Source organism: Aspergillus pseudotamarii (genome assembly GCF_009193445.1).
Source record: "Aspergillus pseudotamarii strain CBS 117625 unplaced genomic scaffold BDV38scaffold_72, whole genome shotgun sequence".
In the NCBI taxonomy this organism is placed as follows: domain Eukaryota; kingdom Fungi; phylum Ascomycota; class Eurotiomycetes; order Eurotiales; family Aspergillaceae; genus Aspergillus; species Aspergillus pseudotamarii.
This window is the reverse complement of record NW_022475086.1, coordinates 102,961-127,556: the sequence shown is the minus strand read 5'-3', so window position 1 is coordinate 127,556 and position 24,596 is coordinate 102,961. Positions and strand designations below refer to the sequence as shown.

General features: G+C 48.4%; 9 protein-coding genes across 9 annotated transcripts; 4 read left to right on the top strand and 5 right to left on the bottom strand.

Annotated features, from left to right (window-relative positions):
- Nucleotides 1-1,441: 1,441 nt before the first annotated feature.
- On the bottom strand, nt 1,442-5,440 carry BDV38DRAFT_274635 (tRNA methyltransferase PPM2; the record flags this gene model as incomplete). Its single annotated transcript, XM_032057875.1, has 8 exons — nt 1,442-1,894; nt 1,958-2,248; nt 2,310-4,006; nt 4,076-4,440; nt 4,514-4,731; nt 4,815-4,910; nt 5,190-5,258; nt 5,378-5,440. The coding sequence occupies 8 exons, from the start codon at nt 5,438-5,440 to the stop codon at nt 1,442-1,444; spliced, it is 3,252 nt and encodes a 1,083-aa protein (XP_031909147.1).
- On the top strand, nt 5,013-7,386 carry BDV38DRAFT_259574 (phosphoinositide binding protein ATG18). Its single transcript, XM_032055839.1, has 6 exons — nt 5,013-5,519; nt 5,579-5,733; nt 5,888-6,047; nt 6,105-6,975; nt 7,029-7,049; nt 7,138-7,386. Exons 1-6 carry the CDS (start codon nt 5,468-5,470, stop codon nt 7,145-7,147), a joined length of 1,269 nt encoding a protein of 422 aa, XP_031909146.1. The 5' UTR covers nt 5,013-5,467; the 3' UTR covers nt 7,148-7,386.
- A 574-nt stretch (nt 7,387-7,960) lies between these two features.
- Nucleotides 7,961-10,862, top strand: BDV38DRAFT_287170 (tRNA(Phe) (4-demethylwyosine(37)-C(7)) aminocarboxypropyltransferase; the record flags this gene model as incomplete). Its single annotated transcript, XM_032060810.1, has 4 exons — nt 7,961-9,299; nt 9,804-9,833; nt 9,887-10,411; nt 10,483-10,862. 4 exons carry the CDS (start codon nt 7,961-7,963, stop codon nt 10,860-10,862), a joined length of 2,274 nt encoding a protein of 757 aa, XP_031909145.1.
- Nucleotides 10,863-11,202: 340 nt separating this feature from the next.
- BDV38DRAFT_259569 (Mth938-like domain-containing protein) lies at nt 11,203-12,176 on the top strand. The gene is made up of 2 exons (XM_032055838.1): nt 11,203-11,833; nt 11,902-12,176. The coding sequence occupies exons 1-2, from the start codon at nt 11,329-11,331 to the stop codon at nt 12,096-12,098; spliced, it is 702 nt and encodes a 233-aa protein (XP_031909144.1). The 5' UTR covers nt 11,203-11,328; the 3' UTR covers nt 12,099-12,176.
- Nucleotides 12,177-12,367: 191 nt separating this feature from the next.
- Nucleotides 12,368-14,520, top strand: BDV38DRAFT_259567 (alkaline phosphatase). The gene is made up of 2 exons (XM_032055837.1): nt 12,368-13,967; nt 14,030-14,520. The coding sequence occupies exons 1-2, from the start codon at nt 12,467-12,469 to the stop codon at nt 14,347-14,349; spliced, it is 1,821 nt and encodes a 606-aa protein (XP_031909143.1). The 5' UTR covers nt 12,368-12,466; the 3' UTR covers nt 14,350-14,520.
- Nucleotides 14,521-15,176: 656 nt separating this feature from the next.
- BDV38DRAFT_195619 (uncharacterized protein) lies at nt 15,177-15,726 on the bottom strand. Its single transcript, XM_032052345.1, has one exon. It carries the CDS (start codon nt 15,577-15,579, stop codon nt 15,268-15,270), a length of 312 nt encoding a protein of 103 aa, XP_031909142.1. The 5' UTR covers nt 15,580-15,726; the 3' UTR covers nt 15,177-15,267.
- Nucleotides 15,699-17,779, bottom strand: utr2 (putative cell wall glucanase (Utr2)). Its single transcript, XM_032052346.1, has 4 exons — nt 17,496-17,779; nt 17,140-17,405; nt 16,643-17,080; nt 15,699-16,578 (listed from the first exon to the last, which is right to left on the bottom strand). Exons 2-4 carry the CDS (start codon nt 17,255-17,257, stop codon nt 15,818-15,820), a joined length of 1,317 nt encoding a protein of 438 aa, XP_031909141.1. The 5' UTR covers nt 17,258-17,405; nt 17,496-17,779; the 3' UTR covers nt 15,699-15,817.
- A 3,127-nt stretch (nt 17,780-20,906) lies between these two features.
- On the bottom strand, nt 20,907-22,244 carry BDV38DRAFT_274628 (uncharacterized protein; the record flags this gene model as incomplete). Its single annotated transcript, XM_032057874.1, has 4 exons — nt 20,907-21,118; nt 21,168-21,951; nt 22,000-22,080; nt 22,173-22,244. The coding sequence occupies 4 exons, from the start codon at nt 22,242-22,244 to the stop codon at nt 20,907-20,909; spliced, it is 1,149 nt and encodes a 382-aa protein (XP_031909140.1).
- A 1,132-nt stretch (nt 22,245-23,376) lies between these two features.
- On the bottom strand, nt 23,377-24,502 carry BDV38DRAFT_195587 (peptide-methionine-S-sulfoxide reductase). The gene is made up of 3 exons (XM_032052344.1): nt 23,970-24,502; nt 23,570-23,888; nt 23,377-23,494 (listed from the first exon to the last, which is right to left on the bottom strand). The coding sequence occupies exons 1-3, from the start codon at nt 24,253-24,255 to the stop codon at nt 23,461-23,463; spliced, it is 639 nt and encodes a 212-aa protein (XP_031909139.1). The 5' UTR covers nt 24,256-24,502; the 3' UTR covers nt 23,377-23,460.
- Nucleotides 24,503-24,596: the final 94 nt, after the last annotated feature.

The following is a 24,596-nucleotide window of genomic DNA, read 5'->3' as shown; positions in this document are numbered from 1 at the left end:
CGCACTGATTACATCCGGTACGGAGTACAATCTATTTTTCCTTCTTAATAATTATCAGTCTTTTGCCCCCACACCACCTCGACAGAAACCCCCCCCGAAGTCTTGACGCCAACACTTCAAGGGTAAGGTCCAATGAGACCGGGAGGACGGACCCTGTCAACGCTCTGGACCATCTGAAGGCGACACAAGGAAAGGTGCAAGATTGTCCATCCCAGCGAATGGGATCGTTCCTCCAACCTCTCCAGAGCCACTAAACGAAGTGGTTCGATCTCGGTCTTGATTATTGGTTTGGGACATCCGCATGGTCTCCTTCCCATTCCCTACCCATGTCTATCAAGCATGGATCCATGGTGCTGCTGTGTCATGGGTCCTCCCACCCCTCGGATTATTCAAGGAGTAACACATGAGTCGGAAATGCTTTTGAATGACGCTGAGATCTGGTAATCCCCGTTTTATCTCACACCACTATTTCTGATTCGGGGTGAGAGCAAAAGGTACCGATTGGTGGCAGAATAAATATCAATCTGGTTTTTGACTTTCTCAAGGTATTATTCTGATCCTAATACCTTTACCTCGAGATAATAAGGCGGATGGTTTGAACCTCGGAGTGGGACCTGCATCTTCTCACCTGCAGCACGGGACATGGAAATGTGTCACTGGTTCATCGCTAAGATGGCCATGGATTATATCACTAACGGGTCGTAACTCTCTGATTGGGCACGCGACCATTACTCTTTCAACAAACAAATAAATGCTGACGTTGCGCAACGTGCCCGAAACTCTGCCATCGCCGAGCTTTTAGCTTCTAACTGGCTGGGCACAGTGCCGCATACTGTCACCCGATAGGTGAATAATACAAATACAATAGCCGGCGTTCCTTAGGGTCGGCATGCAGCCTCAGGTTTCTCATCTTATATGAAGACGGGCAATGCATGTTTGTGACATGGCACTAATAAAATGCGCGTTTCCTACTTCAAGGGGTTGGCATGACCCACAGGCAACAACTGCCCAGACGTGTTTCGTACAGTATGCTAGCGCGTACATGCACAGACATGACTATCAAACTGATTACCTTTGCTATGATTGAGCCCGCACTCTCGGTCGCTTCCTTACATTTCTCCAGACGGAATGCTCTTTGAACTACCGGATAGAATATCGAGGCCACCTTTCATGAGGTTTATAGCGATCTTCTCGCATTACCAGAATGGTCGTCGCATGAGCTGGTTCGACCGGATCGAGAACAGCTTTCTCGCCTTTCCTCAATTGTTGAAGTAATGCATTAGCCCCGAACGGTGGAGCCCGGGCATTCAAAAACAGAGGTCCACGCTACTTGGCGCAGCACATCTATGAGTCTTTTTTTTACTGGGGGATTGGGCATTAAGGGCGAAATCTCAAATCTTATCCAACCTCTTGTCTGTGTCCGATTGACAAGGTAAGTGACTTATTTTTCTGCCCTATCTTTTAATTCTTGGGCGAGCCTCAGTAGATAGAAGCGGGCCATATCACTCGGAAGCCCATCGAAGGATTTCGTCATCTTCTGGATATCATTCCTCGCCTTCTCGTAGGCCTGCAGGTCACGGTTCCCGTAAACATCCCGACCAGCTGCATACCCTTTAGACAAGTTGCGGAAGAAGACATTGACAGCAACACTGACATCACCCGTTGGAGATGCCGTGTGCAGCCACAAAGGAGGGATGAATAGGATATCGCCACGCCTCAAAACTGCTTCTTGTGGCGACGTATGAGGAATTGAGGCGACCGATCCATCGCTTTGGAATATATTGATGGTAGAGCTTGAGGCCCCAGGAGGCACATGAAGGTATTGCACATCACTTGGTGGGAAGAGAATGAGTCTCTTCTCGCCACGGATTTGACACAAGACATTCGCCATCACCTGTGCAGAGATAAGGATCAGTGCTCCTGTTCATCCACGTCATGTAACTCATTTCACACTTACGTCGTAATGAAGCCATAAGGTGACCGGTCCTGATATCCTAAGTGGCGAGCTGTGAGTGTTATCAGCTACTACGGTGAGCGACTCTGGCAGGCGAAAATCACGACTGAGACTTGGAAAATCCACAGCCAGGTTGGCAGGTAGTTTAGTCGGCTGTTCGGCAGAAATGCTTCGAAGATACTGACGACCGCCTGCATGAACCTCGTCCATGAAGGTGCCGAATGTTTTGGTTGTATATGAGAAATTCTTGGTTTGGAAACTCATGTGTTCCGACTGTGCCTCATGCACAACGATCTAGTTTCATGTTTATTTAGTACGCGAAATTAAGAGAGTTCATTTGGATTTTCTGGCCCACCTTGTGGTCAGCACCCACGGCACTTGTCAAATACTCTTTGGTCCAGAGTTCTGTGCAGGGGCCAATATCCGACCCTTCGATAATCACCGGCCTACCCTCAGCTAAAATTTCTTGAAATTGTGCGGAATTCTGGACACATACGCGAGGAATTGCTGTGATCACTTCCGCCGCCCCGTAAGGTTCGTTCTGGGGTTGCGCTGATGGCTTGGATGTCGCTTTTTCCGACTGCGACTTGTTTGGTCCCACGGGTTTTGAAACCAAGGTCCAGTCATTTTCAGTAGTCGAATTCACGTCCTGCAGAAGCCATGTGCCCTCGGTCCAATATGTTCCAAATGAAAAACAAACAGCTCCACCACCCAATATCAAGACCTCTTTAGGATCAATGGCACAGGAGACATGGCCTACCAGTAAGGGTCTCGATCCATCAAGTCTTTTTCCGAGCCCTAGCGCCGAGATGATGGTGTGGTTCGAGAGCCACCCACTGGCAATACATCTAGTTAACTCTGTCAAATCAAGAAGCATAATTTCCTTGTCATGGGTAATGAGTTCTCGAGGAACAATACCACCAATAATGACTAGTCCCCACGCTGTTTGATTGACAGTCGCTCCAAATCGATGGATTTGATTGAATAAGGACGAGGTTCTCTGCAAGTCCTCAGTGTGGTCGGTCAGCTCCATGAATAAAGACCCATCGCTCCGCTGGTGCAACTTCCATGTGAAGAAATCCCCTAAAATAGTTCCCTCGGCCCCGATTCCTCCAAAGAGTACGCCTGAAGTGTCGTCAATGCTTCCCAGACAAGCCCCAAATCGAGCCTTGATATTGATTACGTTGGTCTCAACTTGTTGCCAGCCTTGTTGTTTGCTGCTCCACGCCAACCACGTGTTTAATGTTGTGCCATCGCTCGTCTTACCTCCGTATACGAGAACATATTCAGTATCAAGAGTAACTTTGACAGCACTATGTCTGAATCGGGGGGTCGGAAGGCTCATAGTCGAGCGCCACTGATTCCCTTGCCTTACCCAACAATCCTTGAACCCTGATGCCGGTGAAGCTCTGCCTCCAACTAAAAGACAATCCTGGTTGCTTAAGCCAGTCACTGTATGGCACATCCGTGCAGGGATGTCTTCGGGAGGGAACTCATGAGTTTTGGCGGTACCCTCTGACTTGGTGTATAGTTCTGTTGATGATAAACGAGTCTGCCGACCGAGGCCAGAGTGATGCCCAACAGTCTTATCGCTGTCAGGAATAACAGCTCCGAACCGTCTTTGACCACTTCCAGGGGGACATTCGGCGAGCAATCTGAAATGATCAGATTTATCCGTCTGCGGATCAAGCCCGGTTGCTGTTCTTGTGGCCTTACCCGAGACTCGAGGCCTAGTGGAGGCGTGCAGAAGGAAATAATGAGACCCAAAAAGTGCAAACTCTTCCCACTCATCAAAAGGCTCAATGGCATCAAGTGACGCTCTCAACGAACCGTCCACGAATTCATCGTCCGACCATAAGTCCCAGAGACTTCTAGCATGCGCGTGGTTCCAGCCAGCGTCTTTAAAGCGCTGTTCCTGTTCGTTCAGGGAGGGATATTCGTGAATCGAGTATAAGGGTGCACCAAGCTTTTTAAAATGTTTCATCATGGTCGAAGCGAAAGGATGGTCTGGGCCATCAGGGAAGAATTGTTCCAGTATACAGAACTGAGCATCTTCACTTACAATGTCAGCATTCATTAATCGATAACGTTCAGACAAGTATGTACAGGGGTAATTCTGACCATTGCTTAGCCTTGAAGCCCAGCTGACAACCGCATTGGCGGACTTGACGTCCATATACGTCAGAGAGACTTCGGCCAGGAAAAGAACCGCGCATTCAGAAGGCAGGACTTCTGCTCTAAGCACGTTATCCAACTTAGTGAGGTTTTTCAGGTCGCACCCAACGGCTAGATAGTGCTTGCTGCGAATTTGCACGGCACTATCGTCGGGCAGGAATTCTACATCCTCAAGTAGTTGTGTTATCTCGTCGGCCTTGCGAATAGCCGTCTTCTTATTAACCATGAGCTTCTCGTAATCGATATCCACAAAGGTCGTGTCTCTACACAGGTCGTTGTCGGCACTGAGAAGCATATATGGGAGCGGATCACTACGATAATCTAACTTAGCATACGGTCCCCTTTTTGATCGGCCGACTTCCCGGGAGCTTTTCTACGACTCACAATCCACATCCCAGATTCAAGACAAATTTAGGCTTGTCCGATGGCTCTCTCATAAACTTGCGCACTGTCTCCGCCATCGCATGCATGCGCAGCCAATATCCGCGGTTGATCAAAGGCGACCGTCTTTGAGGTTTCTTGACGAAATAGCGAAAGAAATGAGGCTTGGGGTAGTAAAGCATTTCGACGCTCCGTTTGGAGACAATACTGCTGTTATTTGTCTAGTATAGTTAGGCGCAGATAAAGACTAAGCAAGCAACTGGTGGGGATGTGCGCAGCGCCGCAACAATTAATATAAACTCACCCCCATAACCAAGTCGGCTTCCCTCTCAGCCTTAGAGTTGACTCCAGCCATGGCTGGTTTCTTTGCAGGTCCCATATTGCAATGACCTTCTCTGGACTGTGAAGAGGGAAGTTGCATAGATTTGTTCTGTGGGTTGAATAGCACCCGCCCTTTAGTATTTTTTTTACCCACCGAAGAACAAGATGTGGCCCGAGCGTCCGATGAACGGCTCGCTTGCCGCGCCTGACGCCTGACGCATTCAGACCGCGGCAGAACGAACTGCTGTTCAGCGATCCCCGGACACTCCGCGGTCAACTTACCTGCTCGTTTCCCAACGTCTTCTTCGTCCAGCGACGATCGCATCCGTGCGTACTTGCCCTGTAGGGAATAACTCACAGTGGAGCTTTGTCGCGAACGCCGTTTGAGAACGAGAGATGTCCGGCGACGATCGTCTGTGACGTGAAGCTGCCCTGTGATGGGATCGGTTGTACCCCTCCGCTCAAAGAACAATAAGTTTTATTGATTCCATAAAGGAAGCGCGGTCTCGCTGCTCGACTTTGTTAAGCTCTGGAAGATATATATACTGTTTTTGTCGCTTTTCCAACTCTACAGTACACTTTAGAGAAGAGACCTGGATTGGACGTCATCGCTCCACTCGATCGCCTCCAGACAAGATGGCAATGAACTTCGTGACCTTCAACCAGGACTACAGCTACTTGGCTGTGGGTAAGGACTTCCCTTAAGTCATTTCATTCTTTCCCAGGATGTTTCTTAACGGCTTGCAGCGACTGCCAAGGGGTTTCGCATATTCACAACAGACCCTTTCGCCAAGAGCTATGAAACCAAGGAAGGGAACATTGCTATAATCGAGATGCTATTTTCGACATCTTTAGTCGCGTTAATTCTCTCACCACGTCGCTTACAAATCACTAATACAAAGGTTCGTAGAATCCTTGCGCATGCAAATCAAGGGCCGTATCGCCTCCCGTATGAAGAATCGAGTCATTTGAACCATCCAGCCTTTAATGCGTTTCACTGCCTGTGACTCTACATGTCCTTAAGAATCTATTCTGACATCTCCTGGGTTCTTATAGCGCCAATCCACAATATGCGAGTTGACGTTTCCCACCACTGTCCTGGCGGTTAAATTAAACCGGAAACGGCTCGTCATCGTTCTAGAAGACCAGATCTATCTCTATGACATCCAGACCATGAAGCTGCTATATACCATCGAGACATCTCCAAATCCAAGTGGTAAGGGCTTATATTCTTGACCATCTTTGATTTGGCCTTAATTCTAACATCTCACAGCAATCTGTGCTCTGTCTCCCTCCTCCGATAATTGCTATCTCGCATACCCTCTTCCACATAAGGCTCCGCCTGCATCCTTTACTCCTCCGTCCCACGCGCCTCCCGGGAACACACATATTTCACCTACGAGCGGCGAAGTACTGATATTCGATACACTGAAGCTAGAAGCAATCAATGTCATAGAAGCCCATCGATCTCCACTAGCATGCATAACGCTCAACAGTGATGGTACTCTGATAGCTACCGCTTCTGATAAAGGGACTATCATTCGGGTCTTCTCCGTTCCTGACGGTCACAAGTTATATCAATTCAGGCGAGGCTCGATACCTTCCAGGATCTACAGCATGTCGTTCAACACGACCTCCACCCTCCTTTGCGTCTCATCCTCCACCGAGACTATACATCTGTTCAAGTTGAGTCAAGGCCAATCTTCGGAAAATTCTCTGGCATCCCCTTCGGCGCCACAAAGAACCATGAGCCAGAGCTCTCTGAGCAACTCTCCGGATGAGGATGAAACAAGTGGTGACAAAGACTCCTCCGAATTCTCTTCCAGGAAACACAATGGCACTCTAATGGGCATGATCCGGCGAACCTCACAAACTGTCGGAAGCTCATTTGCTGCCAAGGTGGGTGGTTATCTTCCGAAAGGTGTTAGTGAGATGTGGGAACCAGCGCGAGACTTTGCCTGGATCAAACTTCCGAAGTCGAATCCCGGTCCCGGGGGTAATGGCAACACCGGACCCCTGCGAAGCGTTGTAGCAATGAGCAACAACACGCCACAAGTGATGGTGGTGACCAGCGACGGCAATTTCTACGTTTTTAGCATCGACCTTTCGAAAGGAGGAGAAGGAACCCTAACCAAGCAATACTCGTAAGTACTCCTTGTTGCTTGGTCCTCATTGACAGTGCTAATTTGAATTCCAGAGTACTTGACGCAAATGATAGGTTAGGATACTCCGTGACGGATTATTGACCGTCTTTCCCCATATTATTTACTAAGAGCTTACGTTCGTTACGACTCATTCTGGTGTAGTGCCTTATAACCATAGTTGACAACAGCGGGTTTGATTTTTATCTACTCTCTTTAATTAATCAATCATCTAGTCACGCATCCCTTCTCCTTCCCCAGTTTGAGGCATCCAATGTATTTTCTCTTAGCATTGGCTGTTTCTACCTACTTTCTGTTATTCCCAGCCATCTCATGGACTATCTCCAGTACCATACTACTTTCACGTCACATTTTCAATATATCCTAATATGAAGACGAAGATCCAAGCATTAACATCATTCTGTTTCAGTAGAGGGTCTCGTGTAAGTTCTACAAGAACTTCGCACGTTGTACTATATGCGCATTTCAAGAATGCATAGTGGTTTTTGACGCAAAGGCGTATCAAGGATCTATGATATCAACCATCCTTCCCCAAATCCTGGGGCGTAAGCCCACCAAGTAAACAAGATATTAGAAGAGGACATATACGTAAATATTTCTATCGCTCCTTCTAGGCCGCATTGTAGATGCCAGTCACATGACACAGGTAGTCAAAAGTGGAAAATATCATCAAAAATTGACGATATTTGTGAAAATTAACAAAGTCCACCGAACTCGACTATACAATAGAGACAATAAGACAGCGACTATAATATCGCAAATCTGCAGAGTTATCAGCCTATTTGCGGAGAAATTGTGCCTGCTGACCAAGTCATATATCCACTGGATACCAACGATATATAAACCCAGACACAAAATGCAACCACAAGAATCATAATTGCATATAAAAAAAGAAAACTATACATCCAATACTACTACATACAAATCCCACCAACTCCCAATACCCAACCCAACACCAATGTCAAAAATGAATCAAGAAACAGCAACAACAACACCCCTATCACAGCTCCCCACCACCAAAAAGCCCACCCGCCATGAAAAAGGCAGCAAAAAACCACTCCAGAAATCCTGCAACCCACTTCAAATCGGCATCCAAGACTTTGTGACAAACAACATCCCCCCAGAAACACTTTCCCAATATGGCCTCTCACCAGAGACCCTACAATCAAGTCTCCCAAAACGCTTCACAGTCTATGAGCCCATGCTCCTCCTCCCCGTGAATGCCTTCAGCAGCCCTTCAGCCTGGGGCGCCCTGTACCAATCTCTAACAGCCCCGCAGCAACAGGCCCTCTACGCCTCGCTCGTGAAGGCCTTCAGCCGCATGGGCGTAACGCACATTGCCATCAACGCGCCCATTGCGCTAACAGACACACAAGGCCACGAGAACCGCATGCGCAGTCCCGCGGGCCTTATCCCGCTGTACGGCGACTTTGGACCTCCTCCTGCTGCTGCTGTTAGTACTGCTTCTTCTTCTGTTTTCGCTGGCGAAGAGGGCCAACCGAGCGACGAGGACCTGGAACGGGCATTCTGGGTGCGCACGATGCAGAACCATGGGATTGTGCAGGTCTGGGCGCCGCTTTATACGATGTTCTCGCGCGGGAACATTACTGAGAAAGCGCGGGTTTTGGGCCATGGGGCGGCGCCGTTTGAGGGACTGGAAGTGGGCGAGTTGGGCGGGCAGGCTCTTTCAGATGTGGGCGTTGTTGATATGTATGCTGGGATTGGGTATTTTGTGTTTTCGTATTTAAAACGGGGGGTGAGGCGGGTTTGGGGGTGGGAAATCAATGGGTGGTCGGTTGAGGGGCTTCGACGAGGGTGTGAGGAGAATGGCTGGGGGTGTAGGGTTGTTAGAGTCCGCGAGGATGGAGGGTTGAGTGAGAGTTTGCTGGACTTGGTGGGCAGCTTGAAGGATACAGATCGTGTGGTCCTCTTTCATGGAGACAATCGGTTTGCGGCGGATATTTTGGGGGAGATTCGTGGTGTGATGGAAGGGAAGGAGAAATGGAATCGCATTCGTCATGTTAACTTAGGGCTTCTTCCGACGTCTGTGGATGCATGGGGGAATGCGTGCAGGATGATTGATGCGGAGTTGGGCGGTTGGGTCCATATGCATGAGAATGTGGACGTCCGCGAGATCAAGCAGAAGAAAGGGGATTTCACTCTGGAGATTGGGAGGTTGCGGGCTAAAGCTCTTAGGATGCAGGATCCTGCTGTTGCTTTGGCCGAATGTCGACATGTCGAACAGGTCAAGACTTATGCACCAGGGGTTATGCATTGCGTCTATGATATGAAGCTGCTGGCTTGCAGTGAGTTGCAATAGAAGACCGCTCGTTGAATGGATCATGCATCCTTATAGATTGTTCAGGCTGGTACTGAGAGTTCCTTCGTCGACTTCTTCCGGCTGCAATCGATATGAACCTGTTTGCCCCCGGTATTTGCCAATTTCTTCTTATACTTGTGCACGCTTGTCCTGTAGGACCATAGGAATAGTAGACAGATCATTGCTCTTTGAGTCAGTCAAGCACCAACGCTATAAAGAAGGAACAGGTCCATTCCATGAGAACAAACCCATTCTTTTTTTTTTTTTCAACAAAGAGATATAGTCCCGAAGAGATGCTAGGTATAATTTAAATACTGTACCCAGCCCTATCTCCCACCTAAACCAAACCATGCAAGGGCCTATCAAGCCTCCACTATGAAACCGCTGCCAGTGGTATGTCAGCCTTTCCACATCCAATAATTCCTCCTAACATGGGCTCCACCGCAGAAAAAGTTCATAAATAACAGGTTCGAGCTAATCCGCCCTATAGATAGTGGCGGCGAAGGCAGTGTATACATAGGTACGGCCCAGCTCAACAAAGGTCGAGACCTACAGACCTGATAGCTCTCCAAGCCAGAGATCACCAAACCGGCAAAGAACTAGCCATAAAGCTCTATCATGAGCCAGCAGGCTACAGATCGTATCATCGTGAGGTCAGTGGGTATCGCTACCTGGCCGGACTCATGGGAGTCCCGAAGTTCTACTGGGCAGGACAAGATCAACGATACCATGCCACAGCCATTGAACTCCTGGGGCCCAGCCTGGGCCATTTGTGGCGCGACTGTGGGCGCAGGTTCTCCCTGAAGACTGTACTCTTACTAGCAGATCAGTTGATATGTCGGTTTCAGGAGCTTCACTCGAGAAACTGTGTCCATCGTGATATTAAGCCAGAAAACCTTCTTATAGGAGTTGGGAGGAAGGCGAACAGGGTCTATGTGGCGGATTTAGGCTTAGTCAAGAGGTATAGTGCACTGAGCGACCATCAGATTTTGAAGAGGGAGCGTCAAGATAGGCGTGAATGCCAAAGGAATCCAGGGGTTGGCGTGGGTTTGCAGGGGACAGAGGTATATGCAGGTTGGCGGGCGCATTATGCGAAGCGTACGTTTCTTTTCTCTTTCGCTCTTTCCCTTCTGTTGTATATTTGAGACGAGATTGCTAATCAGATATAGAACAATCCCCCCGCGATGACATGGAAAGCCTAGGATATGTGCTCATTCGCCTCCTCAACGGCCACCTTCCGTGGGAGAGGTTCTGGGCAGCAACTGGTACAGACTTGGAGAGACAAATAGCCGTGGCTGAGATGAAGCGCAATATACGGGTCGAAAAGCTTTGCAAAGGCCTGCCGCCTGCGTTCAATCTATACTTCCTGCATGTCTTTTTGAAGGCGACGCCTGACTACGCCTATCTGCGTGAGATTTTCCGTAGACTGTTTCGGCGTGAAGGGTTCAGAGATGACCAGATATATGACTGGACATTCAAACAGGAGGCGGAGCTTCTACGGCAGCATTGCAATAATAGGCTCAAGGAAAGAGTGAAACAGTTCCTATAACTACATACTAGTGTTATTTGTTAACCTTTGTGATTTGACGATACAAAGGTATCTGCTTTTAGATTTAGATGGTAGTATCCCATCCGGAACTAGTCCGACTTAGTACAGTGAGTGCTTGCCAATATATGTACTTGATAGCGTGTTGCACTCCGCTATCCTAACTTTCAACGTGCAATGTTGAAGGATAAGGGAGGTAGATGTAAATAACGTCACTGGATCTACTTGAGTTGAATGGACCAATGATAGCCGATATTGCTAAGTCTTACTCAGCATTGTTGCCTGAGGCTCTTAGGTATCGTTTACATCACGGGCCATCGATCATCGCAACTCCAGATTAAATCTCCATCTCCACTCGTATTACTTTACTCTCGATCCCTTTGACAGGATCCCTTTGACTAGGTCCCGAACTCGACAAGTCAATACTACTTATTTCCGAGGAGTAAATTACATCCACATCATCGTCACGATGCACCCTCCATCACCCCAATTACTCCGCGCTTTGCGCACGTCCATCTCGGCTCCCAAGGTTACCAACCAACTTTGCGCGAACGCCCGTTGGGTATCTCCCATCTCTCGAATCACCCCCTACATACAAACGTACCGCAATAACAGCAGCCATGCCCGCCCCGTACGGATGGTACCTCGCGCACACACCGCGAAGCCAGCGAGCCGCGATCGGGGCCCGCAGTCAACAGAAGATACGCAAACGGACTTTGCTGCGCTGAACGTGCTCGGAAATATCCCCGCACCTACTACCGCGATTGATGCTTGTCTAGACAATGGATTCCATTTGGATAATGGCCTCAAGCTCACAAACGGCGATGGTTTGTTGCTTGTTGGGGGCGAAGCTTTCTCATGGAGGCCGTGGACAGCGACGGGTGGGGAAAAGAATGCCATGGTGAACGAGAAAGGCCAGTTTGAGGTTGACGAACAAGCTTGGGGTCTTTTGGGACTCGTGTGGCCTCGCCCGGGTAGGTTTTATTTTTTCTCTTTCTGATCATCTTGAGGGAGGCTTTTGCTAACTGAATGCTACGGGCAGACCTCTTGATTATTGGTATGGGCGCTTCTGTATTTCCTCTTTCCCCTGAGACCAGGAGACGAATCAATGCCTTGGGTGTTCGTGTTGAGGTTCTGGATACTAGGAATGCCGCTGCGCAGTTCAATCTGCTTGCGACTGAAAGAGGAGTGTCTGAGATCGCGGCGGCTATGATTCCGATTGGGTGGAAGGGACGGTAGATGCTCTTCGTCGGAGGAATCTTGTACAACTATATCAAACTTTGGAATTGTGTAATATTATATGCCATGTGCAGAGTATAGTCTACACTCATGATGAGTTTCCCGCATCTACAGAGTACTCCGGAATGATCTACCAATAGTTCGACTATGCAGAGGAGACTAACTGCATACGGCAACTTCAGGGCCCCCTGGGCAACGTGACGTATCAAAAGCCCCGTGCCAAGCCCATACCCCAACTCACCTGAATCGATCTCTCCTCACCGTCTCCCTTTCTCCTCATTCCCATAACACCTCTCTATCCGATGCCTGTGATCCCGCCCCATTACAATTAAGCATCTAAGTCGATCTTTGAAGGCAATCCGTCAGCCATGGCGCGAGAAGAGCCCCTTTTGGCTCCGCGCCCTTCCTCCGACCATTCCTCGATTCGGAATGCAGAAGAAGAGGATGCCTTACTAACAGGCGAGCGCACTCACCGCGAACAGCAACGCAGCAAATGGGCCTTCTGGAAAGACGTCGGTCTCTTCTCCTGGGCATTCATTGCTACCATCGCCGTGATAGTCCTCGCCGTAGTTTACCAACATGAAACGAGTAAAAACCATAACGCAAAGCAACCCTGGGGCCCCGGAGGCAAGCCGACCGGAAAGCGGAACTTGATCTTCATGGTCTCCGATGGAATGGGACCCACTAGTTTGACTATGACTAGAAACTACAGACAGTTCACGGAGGGACTGCCCGTGGACCAGACTCTCGTGCTGGATGACCACATCATTGGTACTTCCCGAACGAGGTCCAGCAACAGCCTTGTCACCGATTCGGCGGCCGGTGCTACTGCCTTCTCGTGCGCCCAGAAGAGCTACAATGGAGCTATCTCCGTCCTGCCTGACCACTCGCCTTGTGGAACTGTGCTTGAGGCTGCTGCCTTGGCTGGCTATAAGACCGGCTTGGTCGTCACCACTCGGATTACGGATGCTACCCCTGCCTGTTTTGCTTCGCATGTCAACCTTCGCCAATATGAGGATCGAATTGCGGAGCAGGAGATCGGCGAACACCCGCTAGGCCATGTAGTGGATTTGATGTTCGGTGGTGGACGCTGCCATTTCCTCCCCAATACAACGGAAGGCAGCTGCCGTGGCGATGACCGGGACTTAGTAGAGATCGCAAGCCAAAAGGGCTTCCACTATCTGAACGACCGGAAGGCCTTCGATGCCCTGAACGGCGGCTCGGAAGCCAAGCTGCCGCTCTTGGGTCTCTTCGCGGAGAAGGACATCCCCTATGAAATCGACCGTCGCAGCCAGGACGGTGTATACCCATCCCTGGAAGAAATGACCCGTACCGCACTCAAAACCCTCAGCCAAGCCACCGCAGACAGCGACAAGGGCTTCTTCATTTTGATCGAGGGCTCCCGCATCGACCACGCCGGACACGGAAACGATCCCGCGGCACAGGTCCACGAAGTCCTAGCCTACGACCGGGCCTTCGCAGCCGTCCTTGAGTTCCTGGAGCAAGACTCTACCCCAGGAGTGGTAGTCAGTACCTCCGACCACGAAACGGGCGGTCTGGCTGCGGCCCGACAGCTGCATGACGCTTATCCGGAGTACAAATGGCTGCCAGGCGTCTTAGCTAACGCCAGCCATTCCTCTGAGTTTGCCGGCGCAGCACTCAGGGAATACCTCTCCAAGAATACGGATGCCAAGTCTCAGCGCAAATTCGCTCGCGAATTGTTGGAGAAATCCCTGGGCGTTTTCGATGCGACGGATGCGGAAATCGACCATCTTCTTGATCCCAAACTGCCTTATACTAAAGACTACGTTTTTGCCGATATCATCAGCCGTAGGGCGCAGATCGGCTGGTCCACGCATGGACATTCAGGTATGTTCCCCTCCCCCTCTCTTCTCGGTAGTAGACGTACAAGCTAACAACCCATGGTTTAGCCGTCGACGTGAACATCTATGCCTCTTCGACGAAGGACGCCTGGCGTCTGGTGGGCAACAACGAGAACACAGACGTCGGTGCCTTCCTCTCCGACTACCTCGAAGTAGACGTGGAAGAAGTCACCCGGCGACTCCAAACTCCTAGCGAGTGGGCATGGAAGCCTGAAGTTGAACCGTCCACCTTCGCATCTCTCAGCTGGTTGGGAGACCCCTTGGGCGAAACCGTCCGCACCGATGGCTTGGATACCTACCATGGAGAATTCAAGAAGCGCTCCATGGACTTGGATACGAGGGAATGTGGCTGTGGCGAGCTGCATTGAGATACCACAGACCATCTAGCATTCTTGGAATTGGCGTTCTAGGCTTAATCTATGATTCTATATATGTTGGTTTTGGCTTCTGCTATAGATGTACTGCTTTGTGAAATTGTGTGAACGGATTGATATGTCCATGATTGTAGTTTGATATAACGAGCTCATTATAACTGATAAGGATCAACAATAGTTTGGTATCCAATAAGTCCGCAGTATACATCTCTATGACAAATCAACCCTAACAACAAAACGCCGGCCAACACCAATCTATAAGCAAACCCTAACAACCTCCAAAACCACACCCAAAACCCCCTCCCCCCACCACAAGGAAAGACGGGGAAACACGCATACCAACTAACTAAAGAAGAAGATAAAAATCCCAATTTACCAACCCCCCAAACACTCGAAACACCCACCCTCATCCACCCTCTCACCCCTTATATTCCCCCCATTTACCCAATCAACTCCGTCAGGACAACAATCGGGGACATTAAAAGGGACACTATTTTCAGATTCCTGAGAATCATAAATCCGCTGAAGCTGTTCCAGGACGTGATAACACAATTGATCGATTTCGAACTTGGTGTGCGGACAGTCCAGGTAGGTGATTTTGATATAGTAGCACATTTTTCTTCCTTTCCTTTTTTCCCTTTTTTTGGGGGGGAAGAGGAGAGGGATACTGTGATTGCTGTTTTTGTTATTGGTTGGTTGGTGGTGGTGGTGTTTGGTTTTGTTTGTTGATGGTTCTGTTGCTTGGGTTGCTTGGATGGTGAATATCAGGTATAGAATGTGGGGAGTTTAGGAGATGTAGAGGGTTTTGGGTGAGATTGAGTGGGATTCAGCTTGTATTTGAAGTTTTTAACTTAGTCGGTATGGCTTTTCTTGTGCCTTTACGTGGGTTATTTGGAATTGGATGGATTGTGTTCATCTTGGGTGTAGGGGTACATTGAGTTGGCATTGTGGTTTCGTTGTTGTAGTCAGGAATAAGGGGGTTCTGAAAGAGCTTGGTGAAAGCAGTGTTGCCGTTGAAAGGAAATATACAGAATGAACAACAATGCATATGAAACATGCAGATGGACTACAGCAAAAGTAGAATGCTGTGAAAAAATTTATATTCATTGATACGATACTCATCCACACGAGCCAATCAATTAAAAATACATATACTAGCATCAAAACGCAAACAAGGGTATTAGAATGAGTATCAAACGGCATGCAATGCGCCGTTTGCGGCATCGCCACGCGCGATCATTAAAAGCATTAGGACATCCAATCAGAATAAAGTAGTTAACTGGTATAAGGCGACAGACAAGAAGAGTGAGGGACTGCCATGTAAAGAAGGTAAATTTAAAAGGACAAACACCAAAACCACGTGGGTATGGGAGAAGGGAGGGGGGTAAGTGTTATATACCCAAGAAAAAAGAGAAGAATATTCAAGAATGAAGGCAAGGGCCCAAATTTGTTAATCACTGGTTCATAGAGCAACCAGCACGACGACTGCGACCAAGACTGCGAAGAAGGAACCCTTCATGACACGCTCGTTCGCTGAGGCGGCGCCATTCGAGTTATTGCTGTCGTTGCTGTCATCGTTGCTCCCCTGGCTGAATCCAGAATCACTGCTGCCACTGCCACTGCCACTGCTGCCGGTGCCGGTGCTGTTAGAGCCACCTACACCAGGCTCGTTACCAGAGCCACCGCGGTTTTCAGGAACGCTGTTGCCAGTGGTCGAGCTCGAAGACGAAGACGAAGAGGTGCTGGCGCCGAGATCGGGGTCGAGACCGGTAGCGCCAAGAGAGGCGAGCACAGTGTCGTTGTTGGTGAGCTTGAAGGAGCCTTCCAGGCCGTCCTTGTTGGTAAGGATGTACGATTTCTTGCCATCTCCCGAGTTTGACGGAGGATCATAGCACTCAACGGTGATCTCTCCGAATTCCGCATAGTAGTAACCCTTGTCCTTGATGTCCTCGCTGTCCCAGTCAATCTCACCACCGGCCCACTCAATGGTACCTTCAGCGTTGCTTGCCTGACCGGCGGGCCACAGAGACAACTGCATTCTCGATGGGGTCTGAGGGAATTGGTAGCGTTTGGCGGTCTCATTCCAGGTTGATTCCCGGGTCAACGTCCGCTTGACATTTCCGTCGACTGACCAGGTGATGGCATCGGGCTTCCAGTCAATTTCATACTCATGCCAGTCGTCGAAAGTGCTGCTGCCCGTGGGAGCCTTTCCGCCATTGTTGTCTAAGCAAAAGCGTCAGCGTCAGTGTCAGCTATTCCCCAGTTGGGGCAGACGAATCTCACTCACAGTCCAGAACGCCCTGCCAGTAGTAATTGGTTTGAACGTTATCCAAGTCGTAGCCGACAAACTCAAAATCAATTTCGTCCTTGACGTCCGAAAGCAGGATAAAAGCAGACACGACACCTTTGCCACGGCTACTCTTTACCTTCCCCTTGATCTTACCATACCAGACGTAGTGGTTGTTTGCGAACAAAGTACCCACGCTGTTCTTGGGCATGGTGAGGATCAGGTTGCCATCCTCAACCTTGGGGAAACCGCTGTAGACCCAATCGGACGCCGATGCGTTGCCAAGATACTTGGTGTTCAGCGCAGCACTGTCGAGGTTGTCCCACTTGTAGGTCTTGCTTTTGCAAACCGGCGCGGCCATGCAGGAGTCAAGACTGAACGACTGCATGGGATCACAGCCGCCGAGACAGTAAGCGCCAGTTCCGCACTCACCATATTCTAACGGAGAAACGTTAGCACGAGCGTTACACTGTGTTCGAATAGGGAAGAGAACTCACGCGAGCAGCAAGGGTATTTCTCCGGACATTTGTTATTAGCGTCGCACTTGATAGTGTCGGCCCAAGCGAATGTGGAGGCCAAAGAGGCCAGGAGCAGAGAAGAAACAATGCGAACCATAATGTCGATAATATAAGTACTGTGACAAGGGAATGTGCAGTGATGTGTGACGTTTATACAGGAGACTGCAGCTGGCACTAAGATGTGGGCGTTAGCCACCAGTCTGATTGACAATTTCCTTTGCTTTTTTTCCCCCTCGACACCGGACCTTATCGGTATCAGAAGATATAGATCGAACTCCAGGGGAAAAAGGAAAAAAACAACAAAAAAAAAAGATGGAAAAAACGAGTGAACCTACCGAAAAGAGAGCGAGAGAGGAATCAATTAAATAAGAACCTGTCGCAGGACCACTAATTATTGGACAATATATGAGAATCAAGACCCAATCAACGGGCACGCCAGTTAATGAAGGACCGCGGGACAAAATCGCCGCCGAGAGGAGGAAAGGAGTCAGTAAACGAGGGAAACTGGTAACGAACGAGATCTCCGTGGGTCCTCGTTGAAGGGGGATTTAACACCAAACGAGTCAACAAGTAAGGATCCTTGAAGACAAGAAAGGGCCAGCGAAAAATAGGGAGAGGGAGAGGGAGGAAGACGAGGAGGGGGCAATTTTCCTAGAGAGGTCGATCGGGGGTGGAAGTTCTTTAAATGAATCCAATGTCACTCACTAGTCAGTGACTTTGCACTTGTATTGCACGTACTACAAGGGTAAAGTAATCGCCGTTTCCATTAATACGGAGGAACCACGAGACGATGAACCTTTCCCCACGATTGATGGGTGGCACGGCCACCGGATTAGTCCTACTTAATTACCTACTCTTCACACCAAGGAATTGATCCCAAAAAAGATGTCCAGACGATGTCACACTTCTGCCTCTTCTGACAATTACTTATTTTTCTAGATATTGACAGTTCTATTTCAAAAAGAATAAGAAACTATTCTGTGCAGTCATCGGAATGTTCCCCAGAGATAACAAGTTGAAGGTCAACCTTTGACTCTGAGTCTCCGGAATCGTCAGTTGGGAACCTGGATTTGAACATTACATACATACGGTACTGACGATACGTACGGTACTCCAAGGTCATTGACGAAGGTTAGATTGTTCTTGTCTCCAGTCCCGTGCATACCAACAAAAGAAAGAAATTGAAAAATAAAAATAAATAAATAAATAAAAGAAAAAAAAAAAAAAGAAAAAGAAAGAAAGAAAGAAAGCCCTGAGTTTGAACCTCGCACTTGAACCCTTCCCAGGAACGGACCCACTGCCATGGGAAAAACTCAATGGGAGTTATCCTTCTTATCGGGAAAAAGCTGCCGATTGGCAGGTCCGGACAAGACAGCCACACTACTCGTAGTAGTTTGTGGACACTAACATTCACCTGGCTTCCATAGTGATTCTTCTGCTCACAAATTAAACATGTCTTACTCCAATCACCGTCGTTGGTTCCCTGGAACCCCTTCAGGGCCAATGACAGTTTCCCCAACGCAGGGCGCGTGGATCTTTTGTCTTAAGGCAACTCGATTCGAATCAGGGCATCGATATCACCTGATCCCTATAATCCCCTCCCTCTTGAGAGACATGACGATTTCATCCTCCGTCCCAAAGATACGTACTCCGTAGTATCAAGATACACTGCAACCACATTAATCTATCTCAATAATTAATTTTAATCTGCGGCAATTTTTCTTGTTTGACCTCTCCACCGTCTAACCGTGCACCGAGGTTTTCGATAGATAGGGGGGAGGGGAACTGATGATCCCGAGAGCACCACCTACTCCAGCTACCACAGTGGAACACCCTCCCAATCAAGGAAGCCTAACGGTTCTCCCGACTATTTATGACCGGGACTCCAATCTTCGGTGACTCTTGGTGTTCTTGGTCATTCAGCTGTGTTAGATAAGAAAAAATGTCTGTCTCCCATAGCGAGAGAAGAGATTGAGGAAAAAGAAAAGAAAAAATAGAAAAAAAAAATCCACTTAATTCTATAATTAGGATTCTTTTAGGAAATTTCTCCGGACATGTTCACATACCGTTGGAATGTGTGACGTCGTTCGGAGGCAAATCTTTTCTGAAAAGGAAGCCATTGTCTACTAAACTCCGCTGGTTTCAGCTGACAGCTACTCAAATAGATTATGTTTAGAATATGTCGTTCATTCGGACCGAAAGATAACGAAACTAAGTTTGCCGGGTTTTTATGCAACCCGAATGCGCCATGGGAGTTTTTTAATATGTATAAATAAAATACAAAATTTGAAATTATAGGAAAGAGAAAGTGTGAGAGAGTGAGTGAAAATAAAAAGAAACAATAATAATAAAAAAAAAAGGAAAGGAAGAAACGACAGAACTGAGATTTTTCTTACTCAATACCACTGGTGGTTCGCTAATAATGGGGTAATAGTCAGGAAGTTAACTTGGCACTCTTAGCCCATTGATTGCAGCAATGATAGCCTGCTCTACTGAACTTTATTGGGTTTGATAGCTGCTCCCAGCGACCAGTGACATTCTCCTTTTTCCACCTGCCCAACAGGGGTAGCTTCTGATGCATAGACTAACTCCCGCATGTATGTATGTACCTACATTAGCATCCATACATACGATAGTAGATACATGCATGGACGGGTCAGTCAGGGCTCTAAGATGGCTAATTCTATCATCCAGCAATGTTGACAGCGATAAACAAGACAAACTTTCCCGGCCTTGATCTGCTCTGACATCATGGGTATGTGTGTGTATGCGCGCTTATCTCTCTCTCTCTATCCCTCAATTCCGTGCTTCATTTCTGAAATATTCGTGCACTTGACGGCTCTTCTGCTATTTTTCTGTTTACGGCAATTCCCCAATAATAAATAAACAAACAAAGGAAATTTGTGACTTATCTAATCGCGTTCCCCTGGCATCAATGCCGTTTTCGGTCTATATCAGCAATAATGCTCACTGCTGCAAGGGACATTTGTCCCGTGTACATACGATGGCCTGTCACTTGTTTGAATAGGAGGGTCTTTCAGATGACGACGCACTGGGACTAAATTCAAAGGGCGGCGAAGGTTCATATCACATCAGTAATGCAGACTGGGATGGTATTTGGTTTCTATGAGTTATCATGACTCGAGTGCCTACCAGAGGCCCTCGAAAGCCATTATTGATATCTCACTGGCAACCCCTCCCCCGTATGTTTTGGACTATCAACTAACTACAGCTGACGTTGCTCAAGGCAGAAGGTTCGAATCATCCCTATGGTGAGTCATGTTGAGACCAGCCCTTTGCATGCGTGCAAGGCCAGTCGGACCACAAGTGGCCAAAACAGAACTCGTTCACAGGAGGCCACATCTAAACACAACCTGACATTTCCGTACATGCGTACAATCCCACTCGTGCTTCCATTCTATTTGCTACGGCTCAGATCATATGGTACCTTTACCACGTTGCTCGAATCGCCTGGACAACATTCCACAAAATTCCAACACCCCGCAAACAGTTCACCCTTGTTGATTATCCCTTTGCTTTCCCTTACCTTTATATTTTTCCCCTTCTTTCCTTCTTCTTTCCTTTTTTTTTTTTTTTTTCTTTTTAAAAAAAAAAAGAAAAGAATTGGAAATCTTCCGCCCTTTAAATTTCTCCGCGCGCCTGACTTGATGTGATGTCATTTTAAAGCAGTTGAGATGAAACAGTGGCTCGAAGCACTGCCCATCCGTTCAACGGCAGCCCTGCATCTATCGAATGGGTCTTTTCACAAAATTCTTGGCAATGTTGGGGCGAGCGGTGTCTTTGACCAAAACTAACTCTTTCTCGCATGGGTCCGACGAGTAGGTCACGGAAACCCCACTGTAGACATTTCGGCCGTCCTTCCATCGGTTGAACACCTCCAAAACCTTGCGAGCAACGGTTGTGCTCGTGAAGACAGCCGTTGCTACCGCCCAATTAGCTGGGATTTAGTCTATAGGAGACCCATAGTTTTTGTGCTACTAACTCACCATTACCAGAATTGAAGACCCAGAGGAAATCAATATTCCCTGGTCCAGCCAAAGTACGGATGTCCTGCTTCCATTTTTCTGGCGACATATTGTCGGCGAAGAGCCGCTTTCTTGCGAATGACAGACGACGACGCTCTCGGATGGGCTGGTTCATCCGACGGTGGTCGTCGTTCCAATCAATAATCTCAACCAATTCAACGCGGTAGCCGCATCCAAAACGCCCGTAGCCAAGCATTTGCTCCATCTCCTGGTTAGACTTCAGGAAAGCAAGCGCCTGAGACGCATGCTGGAAGGTCACTCGCGTCCTTCCGTTGGTTTCAAGTCGAATGTCCTGCAATGGACCCTCATGGATACGGGTAGTAAGATACTGAATGATCTCTTTGGAGGTTTTGCCATAAATACGAAGGACTCCTGCCTTGGCCTCTGGGATTTCTGGAAACATGGGTGCAGAAAGTGCGACGTCCGAGATTCCTGACATTCTCGTATCGCCATTCTCGTCATTGTTCGAGCTCTGCTTGGACAGAGAGGCCGGCCCCATGGGCAACGGAGCCATGAAATGGCCCACCCCTTGAGGTTGGGCTGGGAGGCTTGAGGTAGAACCAGCGACCTGAGCCCAGCTTCCAGTCGTTGGGAGCTGGGCGTCAGACGGAATGTTCTGCAAGACGCTGGTGTGACAGGTGAAGCTGTCTTTTCCCTTCTCGACCTCGTTCATGAGAGCCACGACAGCTTGTTGCTGAATCATATTGTGACTACTCACGGTGTTCTGGCAGTTTGTAGCCTGCTTCTGTTACTGAGGCTAATCCTGTGTCAGGATGTTGATAGAGCAGCTTACCACATCGGCGAATTCGTTAGTGGGAATATGCTCAACAGCTTCGGAGAAGACATTGACAATCATAATGCTCAGTTTGCCAATCTCATTTGCAGCATTGTGCTGCTCGTGCTTGCGGAACTTGTTCAATCAGTAGTGGCTTCCATAATTTCCTCCGTGGTGTGAGAGACGCTTACATGACATGCGATGCGGTTAAGATGACCCAGGGCCTCAGCCATGGCTGCTTCAACAGAGTGGCTTGCCATCATGACGGGACCCAACCTGGTATAACGGAGCCGCTGCTACTAACCTCCTCAATAGATAAGATAGTGCCCTGGAAGGCACTCGTGTTCGTGGAAGAGTATCTGAGGGCTCCTTACCAGCGCGGTCAGTATCAGTGATGGATACGCGCGGGTACGACGAGGTCCATGGAGTCTCATACCGTTCAAAGCCTCCCTGAGGCTCTGTCGACTGGCCTTCAGGTTGAGCACACGTCGAGGAAATACTTGCGGGAGATAGTGTGGCAAATTGGTAGGTATAGAAACAAAGGCACTGATGGCGATGAGAAACCCCAAGAAGGCAGTTGCCGCGGGTAGGTGGTGGATTGGAAGGATGTGGGATACAGTCAGTCAGTCCGCTACAGAAAGTGCGTCAAACAGCCTTTCTGCTCAAAACTCACAGCTCTGTTGTCGCCAGTCTATTAGACTGCTAGAACATTGAGCAAATGCTTTTGACAGACCACACTTCTGTAGAGAACTCTGGACAGTACTAACAATCGAAGAAACAGGGAGTGAGCGATGATTGATGGGGGAAGGAAGAGAGGCGAATCCTTGAGAAAGGATGGGAGAGGAAGAAGTAGGGAGTGATGGCGGAAAGAAAAGAGAGAGAACGCAGCGTGTCTGCATTGGGACAGAGGGGAGTTGTCACCTGAGCCCATACTTGAATGAGTGAATTGATATCGTAGTAAACAAAGAAGACAACCACAGGAAAGCCATTGCCTGCTATATAACGAACTTCACATATTTCTCACCCGCTTCAATGGTAGTCAGAATGATGTGTTGTGTTATATCCTTAGAATAAATCATTGACTTGATAATACCTCTTCTTCTATGTACGGTTGTCTTTCTTTACTGTAGGGTAGGACTTGTGTTTAGTATTCAGTTCAGCACACTGCCATATGATACTAGGAGACACCCCCCCCCCTTCGTACATAACTCTGTGGAGAAAATCAGGATACCATGAAATCAACATGGAAACACCCTTGTGAGACATCTGAATGACATTTGAAAGATGTATAGTACACATCTCGGGTCCCATCAATATACATGCCAGAAACGAACAAGCTTGTCCTGTGCAAACTGCGCCTTTTTACAAAGCAGTTATCTTGTAAAACATCCCAGCGATGACACCAGTTTAGCCGGACCATCTCAAGACCATCAAGGTTGACATATTTTCGAAATTCATATCTCATATCTTCACCTCCAGTCAGGCGGAAAGAGGCGGAAACTGTCTCACGAAGCTGCGCGAAACATTAGCTCTTGACTCGCCCTAACAAGAGAAGAAATCCTATTTCAGAGATCGGTTCATAACATACTGAGCAGGACATTCATAGCCCGTTGGGTTCTTGTTCAGATAGAGCTGGTGGTACTCCTCCGCATCCCACCATTGACCAGCAGGCACAATGACCGTGGAGAGAGGCTGTTTGTACCACTCCTGGCTCACCTTCTCTGATACATCCTTGGCGATCTTCTCTTGCTCGTCTCCGTGAGTGAAGATGACGCCACGGTACTGAGTGCCGATATCGGGTCCCTGGCGGTTCAAAGTGGTGGGGTCGTGCATGCGGTAGAAGAATTCCAGAAGAGAACGGTAGGTAACGATGGAGGGATCAAACGTCACCTGCACCGCTTCGGCATCTAGCATATAGCAAAGAGAAAATCATCCTCGATTAGCTTCAGGAACATAGGTTGTAACGAAGTATAGATATTAATACTTACGGCCGGTATCTCCGGTGCACACAGCCCGATACGAGGGCGACGCCGTCGATCCACCGCAATAACCAACCTTTGCATCTAGGAGACCTTTGCCATTACCAAAGTTCTTGCGGAACAGATGCTCGACGCCCCAGAAGCATCCAGCTGCCAGAGTGGCGATTTGCGTGTTGTTGGACATGTTGCGCGATGCAGATTCAGGTGTTAAAGAGAGAAATGGAGCGCTGGTGGAGAACGGACGGAAAATTCTTGAAAATAAGGTCGAGCCAATCGCGGGTGCGGCGAAAGCCATTCAACTGATTTTTTACGTGATACTCGAACAGTTAATTTGCTTCGCAAATCAATTTGCCTCAAGGGTTTCCGCTGAGGGGTACCGGCCAATTTATTGCGACAATTTAGCCAACTGTCACGTTTAAATTGAACTTGTCAGGTTCAATCTTAGTTTTGTGAGTAACCAGGTAGCTTCGAGCAGCACCAGTCTAGATAATTAATTAGTCATTGGAACTAGAAGGAAATATGTTGAGGGTGGGAAATCGGACTTCTTACTATGGTATGCATTCCTTTATTTGTCAGATTGCGGAGGAGTTTCTGCAGTGGCGTCATTTCGCGCAATGACATAATGGCTGGCTACGG